Source organism: Ursus maritimus, unplaced genomic scaffold (genome assembly GCF_017311325.1).
Source record: "Ursus maritimus isolate PB19 unplaced genomic scaffold, ASM1731132v1 scaffold_24, whole genome shotgun sequence".
NCBI lineage: Eukaryota > Metazoa > Chordata > Mammalia > Carnivora > Ursidae > Ursus > Ursus maritimus.
Genome location: NW_024424897.1, coordinates 649,514 through 671,829, shown reverse-complemented (window position 1 = coordinate 671,829; position 22,316 = coordinate 649,514). Strand labels below are relative to the sequence as shown.

At 54.9% G+C, this 22,316-nt stretch overlaps 2 protein-coding genes across 6 annotated transcripts; one reads left to right on the top strand and one right to left on the bottom strand.

Annotated features, from left to right (window-relative positions):
* Positions 1–3: 3 nt before the first annotated feature.
* Positions 4–17,118, top strand: HEXD (hexosaminidase D). Of its 4 annotated transcripts, XM_008693880.2 has the most exons (15): positions 4–132; positions 598–707; positions 883–944; positions 2,048–2,186; positions 6,693–6,802; positions 8,659–8,746; positions 12,193–12,357; positions 12,946–13,129; positions 14,008–14,079; positions 14,473–14,668; positions 15,361–15,443; positions 15,605–15,683; positions 15,759–15,860; positions 16,071–16,160; positions 16,714–17,118. In XM_008693880.2, the coding sequence occupies exons 4-15, from the start codon at positions 2,088–2,090 to the stop codon at positions 16,898–16,900; spliced, it is 1,455 nt and encodes a 484-aa protein (XP_008692102.1). In that variant the 5' UTR covers positions 4–132; positions 598–707; positions 883–944; positions 2,048–2,087; the 3' UTR covers positions 16,901–17,118. The 4 variants fall into 4 exon arrangements, with proteins under 4 accessions (XP_008692102.1, XP_008692103.1, XP_040495867.1 ...); XM_008693881.2 differs by lacking the exon at positions 16,071–16,160; XM_040639933.1 differs by lacking the exons at positions 4–132; positions 598–707; positions 883–944 and adding an exon at positions 6,014–6,560 and having other exon boundaries at positions 2,060–2,186.
* Positions 17,119–17,306: 188 nt separating this feature from the next.
* LOC103665836 (cytochrome b-245 chaperone 1) lies at positions 17,307–21,907 on the bottom strand (the record flags this gene model as incomplete). 2 transcript variants are annotated; one of them, XM_008693882.2, is given in 6 exon segments in its annotated part: positions 17,307–18,378; positions 18,768–18,888; positions 19,292–19,418; positions 20,038–20,111; positions 20,714–20,755; positions 21,782–21,907. In XM_008693882.2, coding segments are annotated over 6 exon segments (611 nt in total), but the record flags the coding sequence as incomplete, so codon positions are not given.
* Between the last annotated feature and the right edge of the window lie 409 nt (positions 21,908–22,316).

Below are 22,316 nucleotides of genomic sequence, written 5' to 3'. Positions count from 1 at the left end.
GCCGAACGCCGAGCAGGGCGGGGCGGAGCGGGGAGCTGGGCGCGCACGCCGCAGGGCACCCCGCCGCCCGCGCGCCCCTCGCCCGCCGCTCTGCGCTCGGAACTCGCCGAGCCTCGCAACCTGCGGTCTGAAGTGCGTCCTCTCCCGCAGTGCGCGCGCTCTTCACCGGGTCTCTGGGCTCTCCTCCTCAGCGCCCTCCTCCCGGGGTCTCCGAGCCCTTTTCCCGAGAGGGTGGGTCGTCGCGCTCTCCTCCCCTAGTCTCCAAGCCCCGCTCCGGAGCTCTCAGGGACCCCATCCCCAGGTCTCCAGGCCCTTGTCAGGGATCGCCAAGCCCTTCCCTTGGGGTCTCAGGGTCCTCCTCCCAGGGTCACAGGGCTCTTCTTGGGGGGTCGCCAAGCTCCTCTCCTGGAGCCTCCGCACCCTGGTCCCGAGGTCTCTGCGGCCTTCTCTGCGGTCTCCAAGCCCTTATCCCAGGGTCTCCATTTCCTTCCCTGGGGTCTGCCGCACGCCTGGGGGTGCCGGGACCAGCTGGTGCTCAGTACACGCCTGTCTCCCGAAGGCCCCGCTGCCGGCTGATGGCTTTCCATTTCCCTGCAGAGCTGTCCGTCCAGCGCATGACCAGTAAAATCTGAACCGGCCGTTCAGGTTCCCTGCGCCTCCGAAGGGGTGAACGGTGAGGTGCATCGTGAGGAGTAGGTCTGGAGAGGGTGAGTAACTTACTGATGAAACGGGGAAAAGATATGTTCGTGCGCTCATCGGACTGAAGAGCTCTGGCCAGCATTCCTGGCACTGGGGAGACAGTGCGGGCCGGACGCCTTCAGGGGTCGTGGGGGTGTCCACCCAGGTGTTGGGAGTAAGCTCCTCTCTGTATACTTCGTGCAGGAAAGGATCAGAGCAGAGAGAGCAGCACGCTCACGCCAAGTGAAACACTGACTGACCGCCAGGTGAGATGTCAGCACTCCCCTTAGCCACCATGCGGGAGCGGGAGCGGGGTTTCTCTCTGAATATGAGGGGGTGTTCACACCTCCAGTGCACACTTCTCAGCTTGAAAGCGTGTGAGTCTAGTCCCTGGAAAATAGATTTGGTTTGTAAGATTTTTAAACAATTCAGCTTTAAAAGCAGTTTTCAGAATGTGTTTTCACAAAACTCATCCACCCATCGGCTGGTAATTTAGGTAATTGCCTTGAGAATTTTGTCATTGAGATTGTTTTGAGTATAATTTTTTTTAATTCAAACTGGTTTCTGTGTGTCTATTTTATCTTCCCTGCTTTATAATAGACTTCTTAAGGTCAGGGATTTATGAGTCCTTGCACAGAATGAGTAGTTTGAATTACTGAGCTGTAAACGTGACCAATATGCAAAGATTTTCTTTCACTTTTCTCATCTAATCCTTTATGTTTTTATAATAGCTGGGGGGGGGGATTGCCCTCTTTCCCAGCTACTTCATTGTCATCCAGACACTTCCTTTACTGTAATAGAAGCTAGTCAGCCCTGACGTACTCGTGGCTCATTTGCTTTTCAAATTATCGTGGTCTATTTTAAATCCTAGACAGTTTTCTCTGACCTAAACTAAATTTTTATAGTTTTCTTCTTCCATACAACCAAGCAGAGTTGAGCTCTAGAAATGTAAATTATTTTTAACGCTCTTGAAAGTAAAACAAAATCAAGGGACATTTTCTACAGAAACAGCATATTGTAGGACGCGAAAGACGTTTCGATGTGTCTGCCTGACTGTGTTCACTGGCACAGTGTGTACAACTTGAGACGGTCTTTAAGACAAAATTAATTTGCAGTCATTTGTGTTATTATAGATCACAGCCATCTTATGAGGAAACCAGTGCTATTTTAGGGGCCAATCGTAATTAAATGTCAGAAGTCCCTTTATTTGGACATGAGGTAGACTTCTTGATTCGTTTTCATGTTGGTGAAAGGAGCTTCCTCCCAGTGAATAAAGCAAAACTGGGCGTGTGGGACTGGAAGCACGGAGTGGAAGGGCAAGGGCTTACAGGGGCTTCTGCCCGTTTATAACTTTGCATTTCCCCACTAGGAAGAAGTGTCCAGACAAGAGACTTTCGTTATACGACTTCATGAAAAATAGTGAAATGTCAGGTTCTTCACCATTTAAGATGCGATTAGTTCATTTGGACCTTAAAGGAGCTCCACCAAAGGTTTCCTACCTCTCTGAGGTAAGAGCACCTTTCCCTCTAAATGATCTCCCTTGCCTTGGGTTTGGTCTTCAAAGGCGTGAACAGTGTTCTGCAGAAATGCAGGCTTAGAGTGCAACCGTGGGGTTCTACACAGGGGACGATGTTGGCAGCAGCGTAGATTCTAAGTTTCCCCCAAATCCCTTCATAAAACAGAGCAGCTGGAATAGCAGAGGGGGGCAGGGGAGAGGGGGAACACAACAAAGGAGACCTACAGCCTCTTTGTTCTGGGCTGAATTGTGTCTCCCAAAAAGATAATGTTCAGATCTGAACTACTCCTACCTGTGAATGTAACCTCAGTTAGAAATAGGGTTTTTGCGATTATAATCGACGTGAGATGAGGCCATACTGGAGTAGAGTAGCCCTAATCCGATGAGTGATGTCCTTATAAAAAGAGGGAATTTTAGGGACACCTGGGTGGCTCAGTCGTTAAGCAGCTGCCTTCGGCTCAGGTCATGATCCCAGAGTCCTGAGATTGAGCCCCATGTCGGGCTCCCTGCTCAGCGGGAGTCTGCTTCTCCCTCTGCCTGCCGCTGCTTCCCCTACTTGTGTGCACTCGCTCTCTCTCTCTCTCTCTGTCAAATAAATATAATCTTAAAAGGAGAGAGAATTTTAGACACAGTGGGGCAGCATGTGAAGACAGAGGCAGAGATTGGAGGGATGTGTCCACAAGCCAGGACTGCCAGCGACACCAGAAGCTGTGGGAGGCAAGGAAGGGTTCTTTCCTGGAGCCTTCAGAGAGAACAGTACCCTGCCCACACCCTGATTTTTTATTTCTAACCCTAGTACTGGAAGAGAATAAATTCTCTTTGTATTTAGCCACCCAGTTTGTGGCAATTTGTTAAAACAGTCCAAGAAGACTAATACACTCTTCACAAAAATCGGTATGAGGGTATCCCCATGAGTCCCAAAGTGCGAGTGGTATGACATATCACCCATGTGGGATTAGGAACCTGCAGGAGGTGATGGAGGAAAGAGGAAGGAATTCTGACAGGTCTAAGACCAGAGGACCCAGAAAACAGGTAGGTACAGGTCCTCCGTCAAGAGAGGAAGGGGGGAGAGGTTTCACTGGCTGCAGTTCGAGAGTGAGTGCAAAAAGACTCAGAAGATGATGCTGGAGAGGCCTGAGGCTCTCAGAAGTACCTTGCAGAAACTTCTAGAAAGACAGAGCCCCACATTAAGAACACAGTGTTGAGGAGAGAATCCCTGGGGAGCTGGACAGGAACGTTGACAGTAAAGCAGAGAACGGGTTCAAACACGGGGAGCAGGAATGTAGAGGAGGCAGAGGCAGCCTCTGGCCGAAAGGCAGACTAGAGCAGAAGAACGGAAGTGAGCAGACACTGTGGAACGCATACCGTTGGGAAATAAATAAAGAAAAAGAGAATGTCACATGTGAAGAGATAAAAAGCATTCCGACCAATTGAAAGATACAGAAGATAAGCAAAGAAGGTCCAGCTCACCTGCCACTGGAGCCCCTCAGTTATCTGCTCCTGGGTGGCCAACCACCCCAAACCTCGAGGCTTAAGACAACAGTTTGCCGTTCTTTGTTTCCGTGGGCTGGTGGGTGGTTCTGCTGGTCCGCCCCGGACTTCCTCCTGTGTTGGCAGTCCCCTGACAACTAGGACACCTGATGGTCCAAGATGGCCTCATACGCCCAGCAGTTGGTGCTGGCTGTCCACTGGGCACCTGTCCTCTCATAGGCGGTCGCAGGGCAGTGCTTGAGAGCGTGGAAACCAAAGTTGCAAGCCTTCCTGGGCCTCGTGTTACTCTTGGAAAGCAAGTCTAAAGTCAGCCCAGATTCAAGACTGGGAACAGACACCGCCTCTTGATGAGGAAGGCCCTGTATTGTAGCCATGTTTTCAGTTTGCAGCAGTCGCCAAAGAAGAGAACAGAAGCAGTGCTGTAGGACAAATGCTCAGAAACTGTAGAAACACGTTCCTGAAATTTAAGCATTCTTGGGTCTGCATATTGAAAGGGCATACCTGAGGTGCCTGGGTCTTGGTTTTGGCTGAGATCGTGATCTCGTGGGTCATGGGATCGAGCCTGGACTCAGTCTCCAAGCTCTGGGTGGGGAGGTTGCTTGAGACTCTCTCCCTCTGCCCCTCCCCCCACTCATGCACTCTCTCACTCTCTCAAATAATAAATCTTTAAAAATGGGGGGGGGCATACCATATACCGAGGATGATAGACACTAAGGCATCTTTTAGTAAATATATCCAACTTTAAAGAAAATGAAAGTGAACAACTCTTTTGCACACAGGAGCAAGGTACGAGTTCCGTATGAGGGAAGGGTAATCAGGTCCGCGTCAGGTACTTTGACAGCAGCGTTTTGTGACAGAAGACAAGGGAGCAACATTTAAGATACTCAAGCATTTTGTGTACAACCAAACTGATCTTCAGGTGAAAGCCACAGGCCTGCTCTCGTGAGTGTGCAAGGAGTGAATTTACTCTGGAACAAGCTCAGGGCGCAGCAGCATCAGAGCTGGAGGAACCAAACAGTCGCCGAGAGGAAGTCCTTCCAGCACAGCGCAGAAATGACACGATGGGAAGGTCACCACCGCACGGCTCCTGTCCTTGCACTGGGTCGTACTGTCAGCGGCGGCCGAGACCGTTAGGCGGCAGTTCAAGGTGTGGTTCTGGCTGATGCCCCTGAGCCCACTGACCAGCCTGACGTCACTTCGGTGAGGCAGCCAGACTTGTGATTTCTAGAACCATCTGGGAAGTATTCTTGCCAAAGGAATGACCCCTGGATCTAATCACACCTCGTGTCTAACCACCAGCACGCACAAGAATAGGAAATAGGCCAATGCTACAGGACATCTTGAGAATACCACCCATCAAATCCAGAATTTGGAAAATATACAAAACAAGCGACTTGGTTTCTTCAACAAATAAATTCCAAGTTAAAAAAGCAGGGGCGCCTGGGTGGCCCAGCGGTTAAGCGTCTGCCTTCGGCTCAGGGCGTGATCCCGGCGTTATGGGATCAAGCCCCACATCGGGCTCCTCCGCTGGGAGCCTGCTTCCTCCTCTCCCACTCCCCCTGCTTGTGTTCCCTCTCTCGCTGGCTGTCTCTCTTCTCTGTCAAATAAATAAATAAAAAATCTTTAAAAAAAAAAAAAGCTTATAAAAAAAAAAAGCAGAGGGGGCTGTTAAATCAGAGAACCTTAAAAGATCCATTCAAACAATGCAGTGTATGGACCTTGACTGGGTTCAAACAAGCTGCACATGAAAAGATTTTGGACACAGAAAAATTTGAGCATGGATGATATTAAAGATTTGGTTGGGTGGGATAATGGTGCTGTGGTTGTGTTTTTGTAAAAAATCTTCATCGGGGATATATTTTGAAGTATTTATGTGTGAACAGTTGTGTTGACTGGGATTTGCTTAGAAATATTCCGGAAAAGCAGAAATTAGGTGAAACGATGTTGAGTCTCGACGACAGATGCAGGAGGCTCAGTGCATCACGCCCCACGTGTGTGTGAGCACGCTTGTGCGGATTTGCAGCGAGGACCTTCTCCGTCCCAGCCCCGTGCCCAGCACTGGGCTGGAGTGTGTGTTGGGGACACCCGGGCCGCCCGGCCCCAAAGCCTCCCCACCACCCATGGCACAAAGGATCGCCATCGACCCCAACGGCCAAAGTGCCAAACAGGCTGCAGTGGTCAGAGCCACAAGAGGCTGAGACGCAAACCAGAAGTAAAAATGCTGAGGAAATAGGAAAATGCCAAGACCGTTATGTTGCATTATCTGTATGCCTGACCTGTGTTAGCTCACTCCTCCCCAGTCTGTCTGCCTCTTTTTGTAATTTGCAGTCAACTACGGATTATGAATTGTCTACGGGAAGCTTTAGCCCCAGGCTGTTTCCCTCCTTCCATCCAGCTTGCTTCAGAACGCCCCCACATTCCTGGGGAAGGAAAGCTTCGACAGACACATCAACAGGAGTGTGAAAATCTTGTGGAACCTGCAGTGACCCTTGTCCGGGGAGAGGTTGCTGTTTCAGATACGTGCAGGAAGCCCCTCCGGTGGCACCCAGAGTGTCTCTTTTCCACCCCAGCCTTGCCATCAGACTGGAAGAAACTCTCAATTCTGTATGGTAAACATGAACCAGTCCTGAAAACCCTTGAGGATCGGAACTTATATCCTTTGAAACAAAGGTAGAGGAGGAAGTGGGGGTGAGCGCGGGGAGGCCCCGAGAACGCAGCCAGGAACAGCCCAGTCCCCGCCACGCCTCAGCCCTCGCCGCCTCCCGCTGAACCAGGAGACTGAGCCGCGGCGCTCCACTGGTGCAGACCCGCCCTGTGCCGAGTGACCGGCTCGCGGCGTTGAGGGTTAGATTTGGTGCCACACAACGCGTGCCAGGTTAAGTGTTTCCAGGAGAAATGTGAATATCAAGTACAACCCACGTCTACAGGCGGGAAGACAGCCCACACGGGGCACATCTGTCGCCTTCCTTCACATAACCGCCTCCTCATAGCATCCCTGTTCCCCCAGGTCTTTCCTCTGTTCCATGCCCTGGGCGCCAATGGGCTCCTCCTCGAGTATGAAGACATGTTTCCCTACGAGGGCCACCTCAGGCTGCTGAGAGCCAAGCACGCATACAGGTATCCCCAGCCACAGAGAAAGCAGATGCGCGGGGCCCCCGGAGGTGTGGGCAGGGAGGCGAGGGTTTGGCAGTGCTGGGGCAGCCGTCTTCTGGCTTTTAAACTCATGTCTTCGTTACAAAAATAAAATACGTCTACTGGAGAGAATTTGAAAACATTTGGGGGAGGGAGCAGGATGGGAGGAGGTGAGGGGCAGTAAGGGGAAGGGGACGGTGCTCTTTAAGGCTACAGTTGGGACCCACACGAGGAGAGCAGAGATTAAAGGGGGGGTCAGAATCAGTAAAAGCAGGGGTGGCGGCCACGGGTGCACCCCAGTTGGCTTCAGAGTTACGGTGTCCATGTAAAGCAATAGCTGCCTAAAAGGAAAATGAGCAAAGGACATTTGGGCTGATTCCCCCCAAATAAAAAGGCCAATAAGCATATTGTAATAGTAATAAAGTGAACTATAACAAGTGAAAGGCCATCTTGGCTGTCAGATTGGGGAGGGTTTTCAAAAGGTTCTAATGCTCTGTGTTCACGAGGGTGAGAAAAAGCATACGTCCGGCTGGTGGGCCGCTCTGGAGGGCGGCTCGGCTCTGTGTCCGAACCGCGTGAGGGGTTCGTGCCCCACGTGTGCGTCCACGGTGTTAATGCTGCGGTGAGGTTGCCGGAGCGTCCGTTCTTTTCATGCTGCTCTGTTTTTCTTCTTACGGGGAGCGTGTTTGGTTCATTTGTTTGTTCTTAAGTGGAAGCAAGTGCCAGGGTTCCTGTGAAGCTGGAAAAGGTCTATTTGAAGTCCATGCACTCACAGCACTGGTTAGGAGACGTTCAGACAATCACACAGAAACTGGAACTCACTTTCTTCTTGAGATAAATTCATGTTCGAAAACTGGTGCGGGGGCAGGCCGCCAGCCCTTCCCGGGTACCATCCGTGCCCCCCAGAGTGTTCCCACCTTCAGGCACACTCACGGAGGTCACTAACCCCCACAGGGATGAGTCCGCTCTTTTAAATTTCCTCTGTTGAAGGGGTCACTAGCTTCTCTGTAAAGGGCCAGTCAGTGTTGGCTGTGCAGCCCGCCTGGTCTCTGTTACAGCAGTCGGGGGGTCGGGTGGGGGGCGTGAGCAGCCAGACTTGGATGGCAATGACAATGAGTGGCCATGGCTGAGTGCCAATAAAACTACTTGTGGGCCCTGAAATAGGGATTTCGTGTAAGTTTCACATGTCATAAAACATTTTTCTACTTTTGATTTTTCTCAACCATGTTAAACGGTAGAAACCATTCTTATAAGAATGGTTATAAGAAAACAGGCAGGTGAATTTGTCCTTGGGCCCATCTGCCAACTTCTGTTCTAGAATGATTTCTTGTATGGCCCAGTTTCTTGTAAAATGACTTCAGCTTCTTCTGGAGTTTAGGTAAGAATAGCTGGTAAAAAGCAAACTGTTACTTGAGGGCATAACAGAGCATCATTTCCCCAAATTCTAGGGTAGGAGCCCACTGTGAAGCCTTAGGAATATCTTTTGAGCCTTTTGGAAATAGTGACCGTACTAGTTTCCCCAGGAGAGTCCCCCCTAGAACCTGACAAGGGAGGGGGAGCATGAATAGGAGTGCAAGTGTGAACAGGGGCCAGAGTGTGAACAGGAGCTGGCGTGAACAGGGGCCGGAGTGTGAACAGGAGCTGGTGTGAACAGGGGCTGGAGTGTGAACAGGGGCCGGAGTGTGAACAGTGGCTGGAATGTGAACAGGAGCTGGAGTGAACAGGGGCTGGTGTGAACAGGCTGGAGTATGATTGGGCTGGTGTGAACAGGACTGGTATGTGAACAGGAGCTGGTGTGAACTGTGGCTGGTGTGAACCTTTGGGTGAATTTTGTGTCCTAGCCCCCCTGAAATCAAAGAGATCCTACGTCTGGCTACACTGAACGAGCTAGAGGTCATTCCATTGGTGCAGACATTTGGACACATGGAGGTAAGTGTGAGGAACAGTAGTTACCTGGTGCCCAGGTGTGGGGCTTGGGGGTACAGAGGCAGTAGCCAGCCACAGGTGGGAACAGCTCTGTCTCAGAAGCCCCTGCCTTGCAAATGGCCGAAGAGCTCGGAGCTCTAGGTCAGAACAACCTTGTCCAAGAAACAGAGGGAAGGAGCCCGTGGGGGGGATGCCTGATTCCCATGGAGCCTTGAGGGTCAAGTTGTTTTCCTTTCTAGCTTGTATTCATCACTTAATACTGAAAATATTTTCCCAAGCTGCTATGTGATCCTCAGAAATATTTTTCACATCTGCATCTAAAGATGGGAAGCAGATTAAACACAACATTTCATGGCTGCAGGTTTCGTGTTTTCCTCTAAGGGATACCTGCTAGCCCGTCTGCAGCCCTTCCCCCAGGTGTTCAAGCACAGATTCCATCAGAGGAGCTGTCTTCACGTCCAGTCACACACCCCTTCCCCTGCCACGCCGTGTCTGCCACGCTCAGGCCTCCAGCTTTCCTGGTTGACATGCCCTACTGTGCTCTCTGGGCTCCTCATGTCCTGCCGCCATGGGCTTCAGCCCACAGAGCGTCCCTCCAGGGCCCCGCTGTCCTCCCAGTCACTAGACGTAGCGACAGGTTCTGGTCTGTCTTACTTGACTTGGGCTTTCCGCAGCCCCAGCAGCTCCCTCCCAAACCCCGCACTCTCCCGGCCCCCACTCCTGGGCGTGCTGCCACTTCTAGCAGCGTGCCATCCCATTGCTGCCGCTGGACATGGCGGTGGTCCCCATGGCTCCTCTCGGGATCCTCCCTCCTCATGTCACGCTCCCTCTCTAGACAATGCCGTGTCCACTCCTGCTTCCCCTTCGTCCTCCACGACCCCCAGACCCTGGCTTCTCTGCCCTGTTCCTGCACCCCTCACACCCCTGTGCCTCGGGCCATCGTGTGGTCCTGCTGCTTTTGCTCCTCTGTCTCGGGTCAGCACCCACCAACCCTCTGCTTCCAGCCTTGTGTGAACTACCACCTGACCTGCAGGAAGGTCCCCCTAACGGTGCCGCTCCGGCCCTTTCTCCCAGTCAACCCCCCACTCCTGCTCCTCAAGGGGCCCATCTGCTCTCAGAGTGGGTTTGTTTCCTGGAGCCACTGCAGCAAAGGACCTCAACCAGGTGACTTGAAACTACAGAAACATGCTGTCTTGACAGTTCTGGGGGCTAGAAGGCCAAGGGCGAGGTGTCCTCAGGGTTGGTTCTTTCTGGAGGAAGATCGCTACATGCATTTCCTCGCCATGAGGATGTCCTCTTTGATGAAACAACTGTACAAGTATTTTGCGTCTTTCATCTTCTGAGCTGTTGAGTTCTTAAGTTCTTTTGACGTTCTGGATACAAGTCTTTTGTTAGATGTATGGTTTGCAAATATTTGCTCCCCATCTGTACTTTGTTTCATTCTTTTAGTGTCTCTCAAAGAGCAAAAGTCTCTAATTTTGATGAGTCTGGTTTCTCAGTTTTGCTTTGATAGATTGTGCTTTTGGTGTCATTTCTAAGAACGCTGCCAGTCACCAGGTCACGAAGATTTTTCCTGTTTCCTTCTAAAGTTTTACACGTACACACTTCCACTTGCTGTTGTGGTCCACGGCGAGTTAATTTCTGTGTAAGGTGTGAGGTTTAGACTGAGGTTCCTTGTTTTTTGCGTCTAGTACGTGACTGCTTGAGATGGCCAGTCGTGCCAACACCACTTACCGGAAGATGATCCTTTCTTTAGAATTTGGAATTGCTTTTGTACCTTTGTCAAAACTCAGTTGACCTTATTTGTGAGGGTCTGTTTCTGAATTACTCCGTTCCGTTGACCTATGCATCTGTGTCTTTGTTGGTACCACCTTATCTTGATTATGCAGCTTTACTGTGAATCTTAAATAAAATCAGGTAATAAGATTCCTCCAACTTTTTCTTTTTCAGAGTTTCTTTGTCTATTCTGCTCCCTTTGCTTTTCTCTATATATTTTAGACTCAGTTTGTTTATACGTATATAAGAAAGCTTGCTGGGATTGAGGCGTCTGGGTGGCTCAGTTGGTTAAGCATCTGTCCGGCTCAGGTCATGATCTCAGGGTTCTGAGGTTGAGCCCCGTGTCGGGCTCCCTGCTCAGCGGGGAGCCTGCCTGAGATTCTCTCCCTCTGCCCCTCCCCCCAGCTCATGCTTGCTCTCTCTCAAATAAATAAAATCTTAAAAAAAGAAAGAAACCTTAGTGGGATTTTGATTGAAATTATATTAAATCTGTAAATCAGTTTGGGAAAAATCTACTCTATCCGGTTGGATTTTCCAATCCAGGGACAGGGTATGTCAGCCTTTAATTATGATATTATTTCCCTAAGTCTTTCTTCCCTTGATGCTTTCAAGACTTCCTGTTTGCGTTTGCCTTGTAGCAGTTTGGTTATGACTTCTGGGTTTGAGTTTCTTTCCATTTATCCTGCTTGGGTTTTGTTGAGCTTCTTGGAACCGTAGATTATTTTCACTTTCATGAAGTTTTGGGTCATGTCCTCAAGTGCTTCTGTGCTCCTTCTCTCCCCTCCACCAGGGTTCCCTTCACACACGTTGCTGTGCCTCATGTCACCCCCAGGTCTCTGAGGCTCTTGGTTCTCTCCTGCCTTTACTCTCTGTTGTTCCGACTGGTCATTCCTGTCCGTCTGTCGTCCCAATCACTGTTCCTTCTGACATGTCACATCTGCTATGGAGCCCATTTTTCAGTATTATAGTTTCCTGTAATTCTGGGAATATTTTCATGATAGTTTTTTTGCAGTAATCATCTGATAAATCTGATATCGGGCTTTTTCCCTGAGTCTGGGTTCCACTTTCCAGTTTATTTGCATCTCTCATGGTTTTTGGTTGAAAGTTGGACATTTCAGATCCTATTGAGAATCTGACTTTTTCCCCTGCGGTCGTTGTGAATTGCCTGCATTCAATCTGCAATCTGTCCCCCCAGCTGTGTGATGCCTCTGTTAGTGTTTTATTCATATTTGTATTTTTGGCCCAGCTTCCTAGGGGCCATGCCTGTCTCCATGGCTGGTTGTCAGCCAGCGTCTGGGCAGCGGTGTGCTGTGCCACAGGGGCAGGGGGCACTGGGAGTTCAGCCAGTCCCTGGTCTGCCTTGGCTATGTGTGTGTGTGTGGCCCTCAGTCAGCGGGGTGTGAGGAGAGGGTGTGTCGCCTCTGTGGCTCTCCTTTCCACAGTCACCCATCACATTTCCAGCTGGTGGCAGCTCGGTTGGAATGTGAGTGAGCCTGGCTTTTACTTTTCTCACTGGGCCCCCGGTAGACCTGATGGAAAGAAGGGCCATGAGCCGGCTACTGGCTCGGCCCGGCCCACCAGCGCCCTCTGGGGTGACCTGGAGCCCGAACCAGCCCTTGCTTCGGTTCAACTGCAGGCTCTGTCTCCCAGTGTCACCTCCCGTCTCTCCACAGTTCGTGCTGAAGCACAAGGCTCTCGCTCACCTCCGAGAAGTGGCACTCTTCCCTAACACCCTGAACCCCCATGAGGCGGAGTCCCTGGCGCTGGTGGGAGCCATGATCAGCCAGGTCATGGAGCTGCACCCGGGCGCCCGGTGGCTCCACGTCGGCTGTGACGAGGTGGGTCCTTCGATGATGCGTCCACCCCTGAGCCTCGCCTAGCTGGTGTCCCTCCCTGTGCTGCAGCAGCCCCTCTTCCTCACATCAAGGTTCCTTGTCCCACCTTGTGGGGTATTTTCTTACATAGAAAAATAGTTCATGTGCCAAAGGGTAGAGAAGAGCTGGCCGAGGAGACGTCCCCCAGTGAGGGCGTCCGTCCCAGCTGACCCGTGACCTCGTCCGGGCAAAGCCATGGGGCCTAGCACAGCAAGGCGCACCCTGCGGGACGGATGAGGGCTGGGCTGTGACCCAGATGGCCGTGCTGTCCTCACCCCAGCAGCAGCAGAGCCAGCTCCCACATTGTTTATCTGCTCGCTGGCTGGTGGACACCTTGGTTATTTCTGCCCTTGGGCTGCTGTGAACCCTCAAAGGAAGCCTGGAGTGGAAGTTAGGTCCCGGTGAAGAAGGCAGACCCCCTTCACCAGCTCCTCCGCACGGGCAGCTGCCACTGACATCCTGGCGGACACGGCCGGAGCCGGGTCTCTCCCAAGTGTGTCCACGGTGAGGCCGGGCAATCCAGGGGCAAACCTGTCCTGTGCTTTTTTCCAGGTCTATTACCTTGGAGAGGGCGAGGCCTCAAGACAGTGGCTGCAGCAGGAGCATAACACCAAAGCAAGGCTGTGTCTGTCCCACATAAAGGCGGTGGCCTGCCACGTGCTGGCCCGGCACCCCACCACGAGGCCCCTGGTGTGGGATGACATGCTGCGGGCCATCCCCGAGGACCAGCTCTCAGGTCGGCAGGTGCACCCCCCAGGCCTCTGGTGCCGGGAGTGAGGAGGCGAGCGGCTGCTGGGGGCAGACCCTGGGATCCCTGCCCCAGAGCTCTCACTCCAAGCTACCCCCTTAGAGCCAGTCTCCAAACTTTCTCACACAAAAACGCCATTCCCCCAGAAGGCATTTGTGAGTCTTAGAGGAGCGCAAAGTGGTAGGTCTGAACCCAAGAGTAGCCACGGGACCGTGATGGCCAGCAGGAGGAGGGGGATGGGGGTGAAAGGGTCTTACCGGGCCTTGAGTGTCGGTGCTTCTGGCCGCCTTGGCCCCACAGGACCCTGTGGCCAGTCCTGCAGGGGCCGTGGCTGAAGCTCATGCTGGCTGCTGGCCAAGGAAAGTAGCAGCCCCTCTAGCCTCCCCCAGGGCTCACCCTGTCTGAGGCTCTGGGGTGAGACCAGAGACATACCCCATGGTCCACTCAGAGCCCCAGCCCAGAGTCTGGCCACTGTCCCAGCCTCTGCAAGGCTGGGGTGTCCTCGAGGCAGCCCCAACCCACATGTGGCCATTTGGTTCTCCTAAGATTAGTTAGAATCAAATACAAGTAGTAGTGTGCCCCTGCCACACGCGGCCCCGGCAGTCCCACCGCAGCAGGCATGCAGAGCGTTTCCCCTCACGGGAAGTGCTGAGACCCCTGGCCTGGGGGCTCACTTTTCACAGCACTCTCAAAGTTGGCCGATTTCATGGTTGCAACATTACCATCAAAAACACAGCTGTGTCGAGTCTGTACTTAAAGCCCAGGCGCCCTAAACAAGTCAGCCGCGCTCTGTCGTAACGCCAGGACTGGGGGCTGCGGGGGTGTGTCCAGACGGCTCTCGGCTCACAGCCGCTCTCCGCCCCCAGCATCGGGGGTGCCGCAGCTGGTGGAGCCTGTGCTCTGGGACTACGGGGCCGACCTGGACATCCACGGCAAAGGTCAGTACCCTGGCCACGGCCCCTGAGACCCTGGAGCCCTGACTGCCCAGCTGGAGGTGTGCAGGGGTCTCAGTCCCTTGGTTCATCAGGATCCTGCCAGCTGCCTCAGCTTCCCTGTAGGCCCCTCCCTGAGTGAGCCGTGGCCAACCGCGGAGCCCCCCAGCACACATCCTGTCCCGGGTCACTCACGAGATGTCCTGTTCTGTCTGCTAGTTTCGTAACGAGCAGGTGGGCTACGGGCCACCTGCACACGGCAGGCATCCCTTCTCTCCTGGGATTTCAGTCTGCCCGGACTAGCCCCAGCGGCTGTGGGCCCCTGCTGTCTTGTCTGGACAAGCGCAGTGTCCGTCTGGGACAACCCAGGCCCATCACACCGCTCACTTTCTTGCCTAGCTCTTCTCATGGAAAAGTACCGGAAGTGTGGTTTTCTCCGGCTGTGGGCTGCCAGCGCCTTCAAGGGGGCCACAGGGGCGAGCCAGGCCCTGACCCCCACTGAGCACCACCTCAGAAACAACATGCAGTGGCTGCGGGTGGCGGCCAGCGGGCCCTCGGACATGCTGCAGGGCATCGTCCTCACTGGCTGGCAGAGGTAAGGCCACGCAGGCCCCGGGGCAGGTCTCGGGCCGACCAGCCCAGGAGTGTCCCAGCAGCTCTGGCTGTCCGGGACAGACCACCCCTCCTTGGTTTGTCCACTCTGGGCCTCAGCCCTTCCTGGGAAGGGGCCGGTGCTCCTAAGAGGGGAAGAGCCTGGGTTCCTAACATCCCCGTCCCCCAAACTCTGCAGAGGGGACGCCACTCAGGGTGTCCAGGGCCACGACACACTCTGGTCCTCCTGGCCCCCGTGCACCTCTGCACCGTCAGCAGCCTCGCCTGCAGAGCCACAGATAACTTGTCTCACGTACGGCGGTCATGAGGACAGATTTCGTCTGTTGGGATTTCACACCATTTGAAAAGTAGAGCTGCAAGTGAACCCCTGCTCCTGGCCAAGTCCTAGCCACAGGTCCATGCCTGCGATTGGGAGAGCAGAGGGGAAGGCAGCTGGAGGCCCCTGCCCAGGCCTTGCTGACCCTCAGGTCTCCCAAAGCAGAGTCAGAGAACTTACTAAGGATTTCACGGTGCCGAGCACAGAGCAGTAAGCCCCAGGCAGGGCCTCTGGGTGGGACATTTCCAGCGGCAGCAGCCAGCTCTGCAGGAGTGTCTCGAGGCCTGTCCTGTGTACCCGGGAGAGCGTGCGAGCATCTGCTGTGCGCGGAGCTGAGTGGCCCTCTCCCGTGGACTTAGGTACGACCACTTCTCCGTGCTGTGCGAGTTGCTGCCCGTGGGAATCCCGTCCCTGGCCGTCTGCCTGCAGTCACTCCTACACGGTACGGTCCCCTGCTCTTCTCAGGCGGCAGGAGGGCAGGCGGCACGGAGCCGAGCACCTGATGCCCCCGACGGCACCTCCTTGAAGCTGGACGCTGGTCTTGCTCACCAGGCCTCTCTCTCCAGAGGCCCTCTGACCACCTCCGTCTGCGTTTGGTTGCAGGAGGTTTTGCTGAAGATGTTAAAGCAAAAGTGGAGAACTTTCTCGGGATTTCAAACCTAGAAATAACTGATTTCATAAGGTAACTCCCCACCCCCAGCCCTGCCTCTCCCCTCACATTTGGACCCCCATCTCAGCACAGCGGCTCTCTGTGCAGTGAGGGGGCCGGCACCTTCCCTGGCAGCGACATCCTGGCCCTCGTCACTCACGTCGGCCTCCACCTGCGCAGCTCCGTGGACGCGCTGCTGGAGAGGGACAGGTGAGTGGGCACGGGGCTGCGCCCCACCCCGCACTCCCAACAGGACAGGGTGAGGGTGGCCTGTCCTATACAAAGACTTTCTGGGGGGAACCAACTTTTAAAAATTTCTACCAGACTAAGTTTTTTCAAAGGCATCGTCTTAAAACCACACGGAGGCTGCCCTGCTAGCAGCAGTGGGCCCACCGTGTGCGTGGTCTCCCCCCGCCCCAGGTACGTGACCGGCTGGTTCAGCCCCTACCACCGCAGGCGGAGGCTCATCCACCCGGTCATGGTCCAGCACATCCAGCCCCAGGCGCTCAGGTTAGTTGGCCCCTCCTGGCGGTGCCAACCCCGGGGCCGTACGTTCTCTGTGGCTACTGGCTTTGAACCCAGACAAGCTTTCTAGGTAGTGCAGCTATGAATTCCTAGGTGATCAACTTCACTGAATCAGTTGAGCTGTAAGCATTAGAGAAGCCAGGCCATTCCTAGCCTAAAAGTGTGAGGGGTCACCGAATGCCTCGGGCAGGGTCCGGGGCTCATCCTGGCTGGCCGGCCCTCCCTGCTGCTCTCCTGGCTCACAGCTCCCCACTGAGTGGAAGACGCTGTCAGACGGTGACAGCTTCACGCACAAAGACAAACCCTGCCAGCCAGTTGTAAAGAACACTCCAGTTTCAGATGTTAAAACATAATGACCCACTTATTCCCAGCCATCCTGTGAGGTGGGCACGCACAGCCCTGTTTTATGCATGGGTAAACTGAGGCACAGAACCGTACTACCTGTGGGGTCATTCAGGATATGAGTGTAGTGCCTAGGCTGTGAGCTGCCACCCAGGGGTGCCCACCCGCCGGGCTCACCGCTGGCTGTGGTGCTCAGCCTCCTGGCCAGGTGGAGCACCGTGGTGCAGGAGCTGGAGGCCGCCCTGCATCGCGTCTTCTACCCCGACGCCGTGGAGGAGTGGCTGGAGGAGAATGTGCAGCCCAGCCTGAGGCGGCTACAGGGTTTGCTGCAGGACCTGAGAGAGGCAGCCAGCCCCAGCCCATACGTGGGTCAGGACCCCTGAGCAGGGGTGGCCAGACACCCCTGTCCAGCTGCATCCGGCCCAGTGCCTGCCTCCCACTGTACCTGGCACCACCTGCTACAGGCCGCACCCACGGGGCAGACGGTTCTCGCTGGGAAAGACGAGTGGGAAATGTCCAAGGAAGACACACACCGAGGCCTGCTTACTGACCCGCACATAGAACTTGTTGGCTTGAAATAAAAAGGAGAGTGGGAGCTAGAGCTCATGCTAGTGGGAATCAGACGTTGCTACTACCGTGGGTCCAGCCAGCAACAGTCAGGCCCACATTGTGGTCCCGAGACACTCCTCACCCTGGGGGCCCAGCAAAGGTGGAGGGGAACCGGCCAAACCAATCCCTCCACAACCCAGGGCATCCTCCAGTCGGAATGATCACCCCAGGAACCAGTTACAGCATTTCATACTTTATTTTAGAAAAAGGTTCAGATTTTACCACTTAAAAACCCAACTTTGGCATGTGTAGATGACTGCATCCCCCTCTGCTAAGAAGGGGGCTGCCCTCCTCACGCAGTGCTCCCTGCTCCCCAGCCATTCCTAGGCACAGCTCCTGAGCACCCGCTCAGAGGTACCCTCGCTGCCCCACCTGTGTGGGGGCTGCTGCAGCAGCCCTGGGCCCCACAGCCTGCCTGGGTTCCTAAGAGAGCCGCCCTGGTCTAGGCCCTGCATGAGGCCTCCCACCCCGTGAAAGCCCAGCTGCAGGCCCAGCTGGACAGGGGCTATCTGTGGGTTGGGGAGGCCTTGGGAGTGGCTGCAGTTCACAGACCAGGTGGGACCCTCAGCATCCACCCTGGGCCCTGCAGACCCTAGACAAGCACCACACTCTAACCACTGAGGACGCTGAGCCAGGGAAGGGCTGCAGCATGTGGGGCGGGGCCCACTGGGATTCCCAGGGACAACACACCAGTGTGGGCATCCTTCTGGCATCCTTGGAGCCTGACCCAGCTGCTGGCCCTGCACATACGTGCTGAAGCCTTGCTCTCACTGGGGTGTCCAACTGCAGGAGGAACCTGGCCATCCCTTCCATCCCTGCCCATCCTGGGGAACCTGGGCATCCCTTCCATTTCAGAGACCTAATCCCTACACAGCTGGTGGGCAGTGGGGTGCGTGTGTCTTCACATCCCACCCACACTGCCCAGTCTGGGGCCAACCATCTGATGCCAGGAGGAAGCCACTCAGAGCCTGCAGAGAAGGTCCAGCCTGTGGTTTTGCTCGGAGGGCGGAAGTAAGCAGCCGGAATAGCTGAGGGTCCCACCCTGGGGCTGCCACGGACATAGCCAGGTGCTGCAGGAAGATTTGCTGGTGGTCCATCAGGCCCACCAGGGCGCCATGGGCTCTGTGGGCATTAGCTCTGGCTTCCTGGGCCATCAGCCTCGCTGTCACTGCTCTGAGACAGCTCCACGGGACTCTCCAAGCCGTGCAGTTCCAGGAAGGTGGCAATAAGCTTGGCGATGGCTTCCACGTCACTGGGCCAGGCCGACAATAGGAGGAAGGGCAGGTTACCATGGAAGAGGTGCCCGCTGCCCTGAGGCAGCCAGAAAGACCACACCATTCTCCTGCTGGACCACCCACCCACCTCCAGCACCCCCAGGGTTCCCCTCCAGGACACAGTGCCTCCTGTTCTGGTCCCCACCTCACCTGACCCTTGCCCAGCCCTCTGTCCTCACGGAGACCTCTCATGTCCCCATCCCCTCTGTCCCTGTGGGGACGCCCAACATTCCCCTAGCGGAAGGAGTCAGCCACATTCCTCCCAAGTCCTCCCTGGGCCCAGCCATGCAGCCCACTGTGGAGGCCGCCTGATGGGGGGTGCGGGGCACAGCCAGCTGTGCCAATCAAGTCACCTGCCCGAGCTTACCTGCGGTGGCCCATGACACCATTCTGGGTGAGGGGATGGGAGAAGCCGGTCACAAACCGCAGCACCACCACGTAGCCCTTCCCGAAATACCGGATTTTCTCCTCCTCCACATTCACATCCACTGCAGGTGGGGGCTGGTCAGTGGTGCCCGCCCCACCCCCACTCCTTGCCTGCCCCTCCCGCCTACGTGCTGGGCACAGCCACGTTGGGGCCACTCTCCAGAGGACGGCATCACGGGTCAGTTACCACAGCACAGGCTGGTGCAGGGAGCGCCGTCTGGGTGAGGAGGGGCCTCTGGCACACCCGTGGTCACCTTGGAAGGCCTACCCGTGCTCTCAGCTCTTTCTGCTTCCTGGTGCCTAATGGCTGGACACTGAGCTAGAGGCTGCCTGGCAGTGTCCAAGGGGCACCCTGTGTCACCCAGGGGCCAGCTCGGACCCACCGCATTTCTAGGCCTCAGGCCTGGTCTCTGCAGTCTCACTCACCACCCTCCACCAAGTCTGGAATGACCAGCCTCCTGCCACACCCTACGTCCCGTACACTGCACACCTCACCTTGGTCGTGGCCAGCTCTGAAAAGAGTCAGCAGCTTCCTGTACAAGCTGAACGTCTTCAGAACAACCTGTCCGGTGCTCTTGTTGAAGACAGCTTCCTAGAAAACCGGCCAGAGGGGATCACCCGGCTGCCGGCCTCTGTGTGTGCAAGCCAGCCACACACGGAACTTCCAGAGGGGGGCTGGGACTCGCCAGAGCAGACACTCTGGAAGACCCCCAGCCCTGACGGCCAAGTGCTGCTCTGCCAGAGCCAAACAACTACAGCCGTCTGACCCTCTCAGGCTCCTGTCTGTTGGGAGCACGGGGCCAGGGGGTATAGAGAGAAAGAGGAGCGGCAAAGCAGGTGGTCTCCCCAAGCAAAAGAGAAGTACGGCAGCTAAGGTCATCAAACAGGAATGGAGGTCAAGAGTTGGCAGGTCAGAGAGCACCAGGGTCCTGCGGGAGCACCATGAGGGCGACCAATGCACAGGGAGGAGTGCTGGTCACCAAGCGAGACAGACTGGCCCTCATTCTATTCTGTGCTATGGCAACACTAGGGAATAAAAAATTTTAGTGGAAACAGTCATGAAGAGTTTCCAGGAGAAAAACAGCTTCAGAAGATTCCTCTGCCCAGAAACCACTAAGCTAAAGTTTAGGACAAGGGGCATGTGAGGCCCCAGAGCCTCACATGATTCTGATTCCCACTGCACCCTCACGTCCTCGCCTGTGCTGCCTTACCTCCCAGTCCTCCAGGTTCTGCACGGCCACGAACAGGCAGCCCGTGACGTAGAAGAGCTTCCAGCCCAGACTATCTGAAGAGCAAACACAGCATGCAGCCAGGTGAGGGTCAGCAGCAGAGGGGCAAAGGACGACATGCCATGGGGGCGCCCTCCCCACTGACCCTGGGCAGGGTGGCCTCTGGGGCTGGCTGACCCTGGCTCGGAGGGGCCACCCAACACTGCTGGCCCTGCCTGTCACGCAGAACCATGTGTGAAATGCCCGGCCAGCTCTGCATGCCCTCTGTTCTTCCTCCAGTGTCTGTTGGAGACAGGAGTCAGGGCTGACCCTGTGACAGTGAACGGGGAGGAACTTGCAGGGGTGTCTGGAAGTGTGGCTCAGCCTGCAACAGAGTCTCAGGCAAATACAAGAGAGCACCTTTTTGAAGAATGTGTCCTGACATGGGAAAGTGCCTCAGATACAAGCAGGGAAAAGAACAGGCTGCATGGGACAGGCATATTAGAAAGGACACACCAGTGCACGGAGCTGGGGCTGCACCCACAAGCCAAGAGGCAGAGGCACCTGTGGCCCCACAGGTTGGGCCTCGGTGAGCTCCACAAACGGCAGGTTCCCTCTCTTCTCTATTTCCCAAGCGGCCCAGGAAGTTACTGTGGGGGGAGGAGATGGTGCACCTCACCTCCACTGTAGTAGGCAGCAGCCAGGCCGATCGACAAGATTCCTGCAAAGACAAAAGAGCAAGTGCCTCCCTATTGGGCCCTTCCTCCCAGGAGCCACAGGCCAGCAGGCCCTTCCCGGTGCCAGGGATGGCTGGGGGCGGGGAGCAGGGGGACAGAAAACCACCAGGCTCAGAGAAGGGGGAAACCGCCAGCAAGTGCACTCAGAAACATGGCAAACCATTCACAGGATTCCCTGAATATGTTCCTCTACCCAAGGCTCCAGAGCTGACTGGGGAGCCAGACAGGAGCCAGACAGCAAGGGTTTTACTCCCAACAGCACGTGGTGTGGCATGAACACAAGAGGTACGTAAAGAATCACAACGTGGCAGAACAGGCAGGCGGCCACGTGCAGGGTCACTGGAAAGATGGACCAGAGACGGGCTGCTGAAGGCACAGCCACACCACTCTTCACTCGTCCGATCCCATCAGCACCTCTGCCCCTCCAGTGCAGGACCCTCCGATGGGCAGTGAAAGGGACAGAGGAAAAATGTGAATGAACTGTGGCCCATCACGTGAGCTGCTAACATCCACCTGCAACCAGGTGTATGAGAGCAAGTAAAAGGGGAATACCAGGACCTCAGAAGAACGTGCACAATATTAATGTCAAGATGTTAAATAGTGAAAAAAAGGACAGATCCTCTGTAAAAACACGCAGGTAGAGGGGCGCCTGGGTGGCACAGCGGTTAAGTGTCTGCCTTCAGCTCAGGGCGTGATCCCGGCGTTATGGGATCGAGCCCCACATCAGGCTCCTCCGCTATGAGCCTGCTTCTTCCTCTCCCACTCCCCCTGCTTGTGTTCCCTCTCCCGCTGGCTCTCTCTATCTCTGTCAAATAAATAAATAAAATCTTTAAAAAAAAAAACAAAAACACGCAGGTAGAGCAAAAGCTGTGCAGATAGGATAAAAACCAAAACGATACAAAGTAACAAAACAATTGCTATACTTGGGGGTAACAGAACAGAGAACAGTTTCATTTTCATCTTCTTTTGAATTAGATTTCTAATCTGGGGGGAAATATGGAAATCCTTACCAACAAGCAAAGACCAGGACCTGATGCCCGGAGCCCTCTTCAGATGGAGGCAGGAGCTGGTGCGTGACTCCACCTGCATGTACATCCCTGGACTGAGCGTGCACCACTCTCCGCGAGAGACAGGGGCTGAGGAAGGGCAGAACACACCACAATGGAGTCCTCACGCCAGTGCCTGCACACAAGCGCCCAGCTCCTCACCATCCTGCGAGCCAGGCAGCTTGTGTCCACCGGGGTGTCTGCAGTCCCCCCGGGGCCCTTTCCTCTGCAAGGCCCTTCTCTGCTCAGTTATGCTGATTGCACGGGGGCTACTTGCCCAGCTCAGTACTCGCAAAGCGTCAACGAGCACTTGACCATCAACTGTCCCCTCCTACCTGGAAACCGCAGTCCTCGGAAGCCGTTAGCCCTCAGCGGCATTCAAGCTTCCGACACCCTAGCAGAACCTATCACAATGCCCTCATTTCCTTGTGCTGGCCTCCACCAAGAAAGGGAACTGAAAGTCTCATCGTGGTTTGAGTCTCCTCCCGCCGCTGGGACA

What these genes read in the sequence shown, in the direction of transcription:
- HEXD (XM_008693880.2), top strand. Translation starts at nt 2,088, where the DNA reads ATGAAAAATAGTGAAATGTCAGGTTCTTCACCATTTAAGATGCGATTA. An exon ending in AGAGCCAAGCACGCATACAG is followed by an intron (nt 6,803 to 8,658) that starts GTATCCCCAGCC and finishes TTTGTGTCCTAG; the next exon opens with CCCCCCTGAAATCAAAGAGA. An exon ending in CCTGCAGTCACTCCTACACG is followed by an intron (nt 15,444 to 15,604) that starts GTACGGTCCCCT and finishes GTTTGGTTGCAG; the next exon opens with GAGGTTTTGCTGAAGATGTT.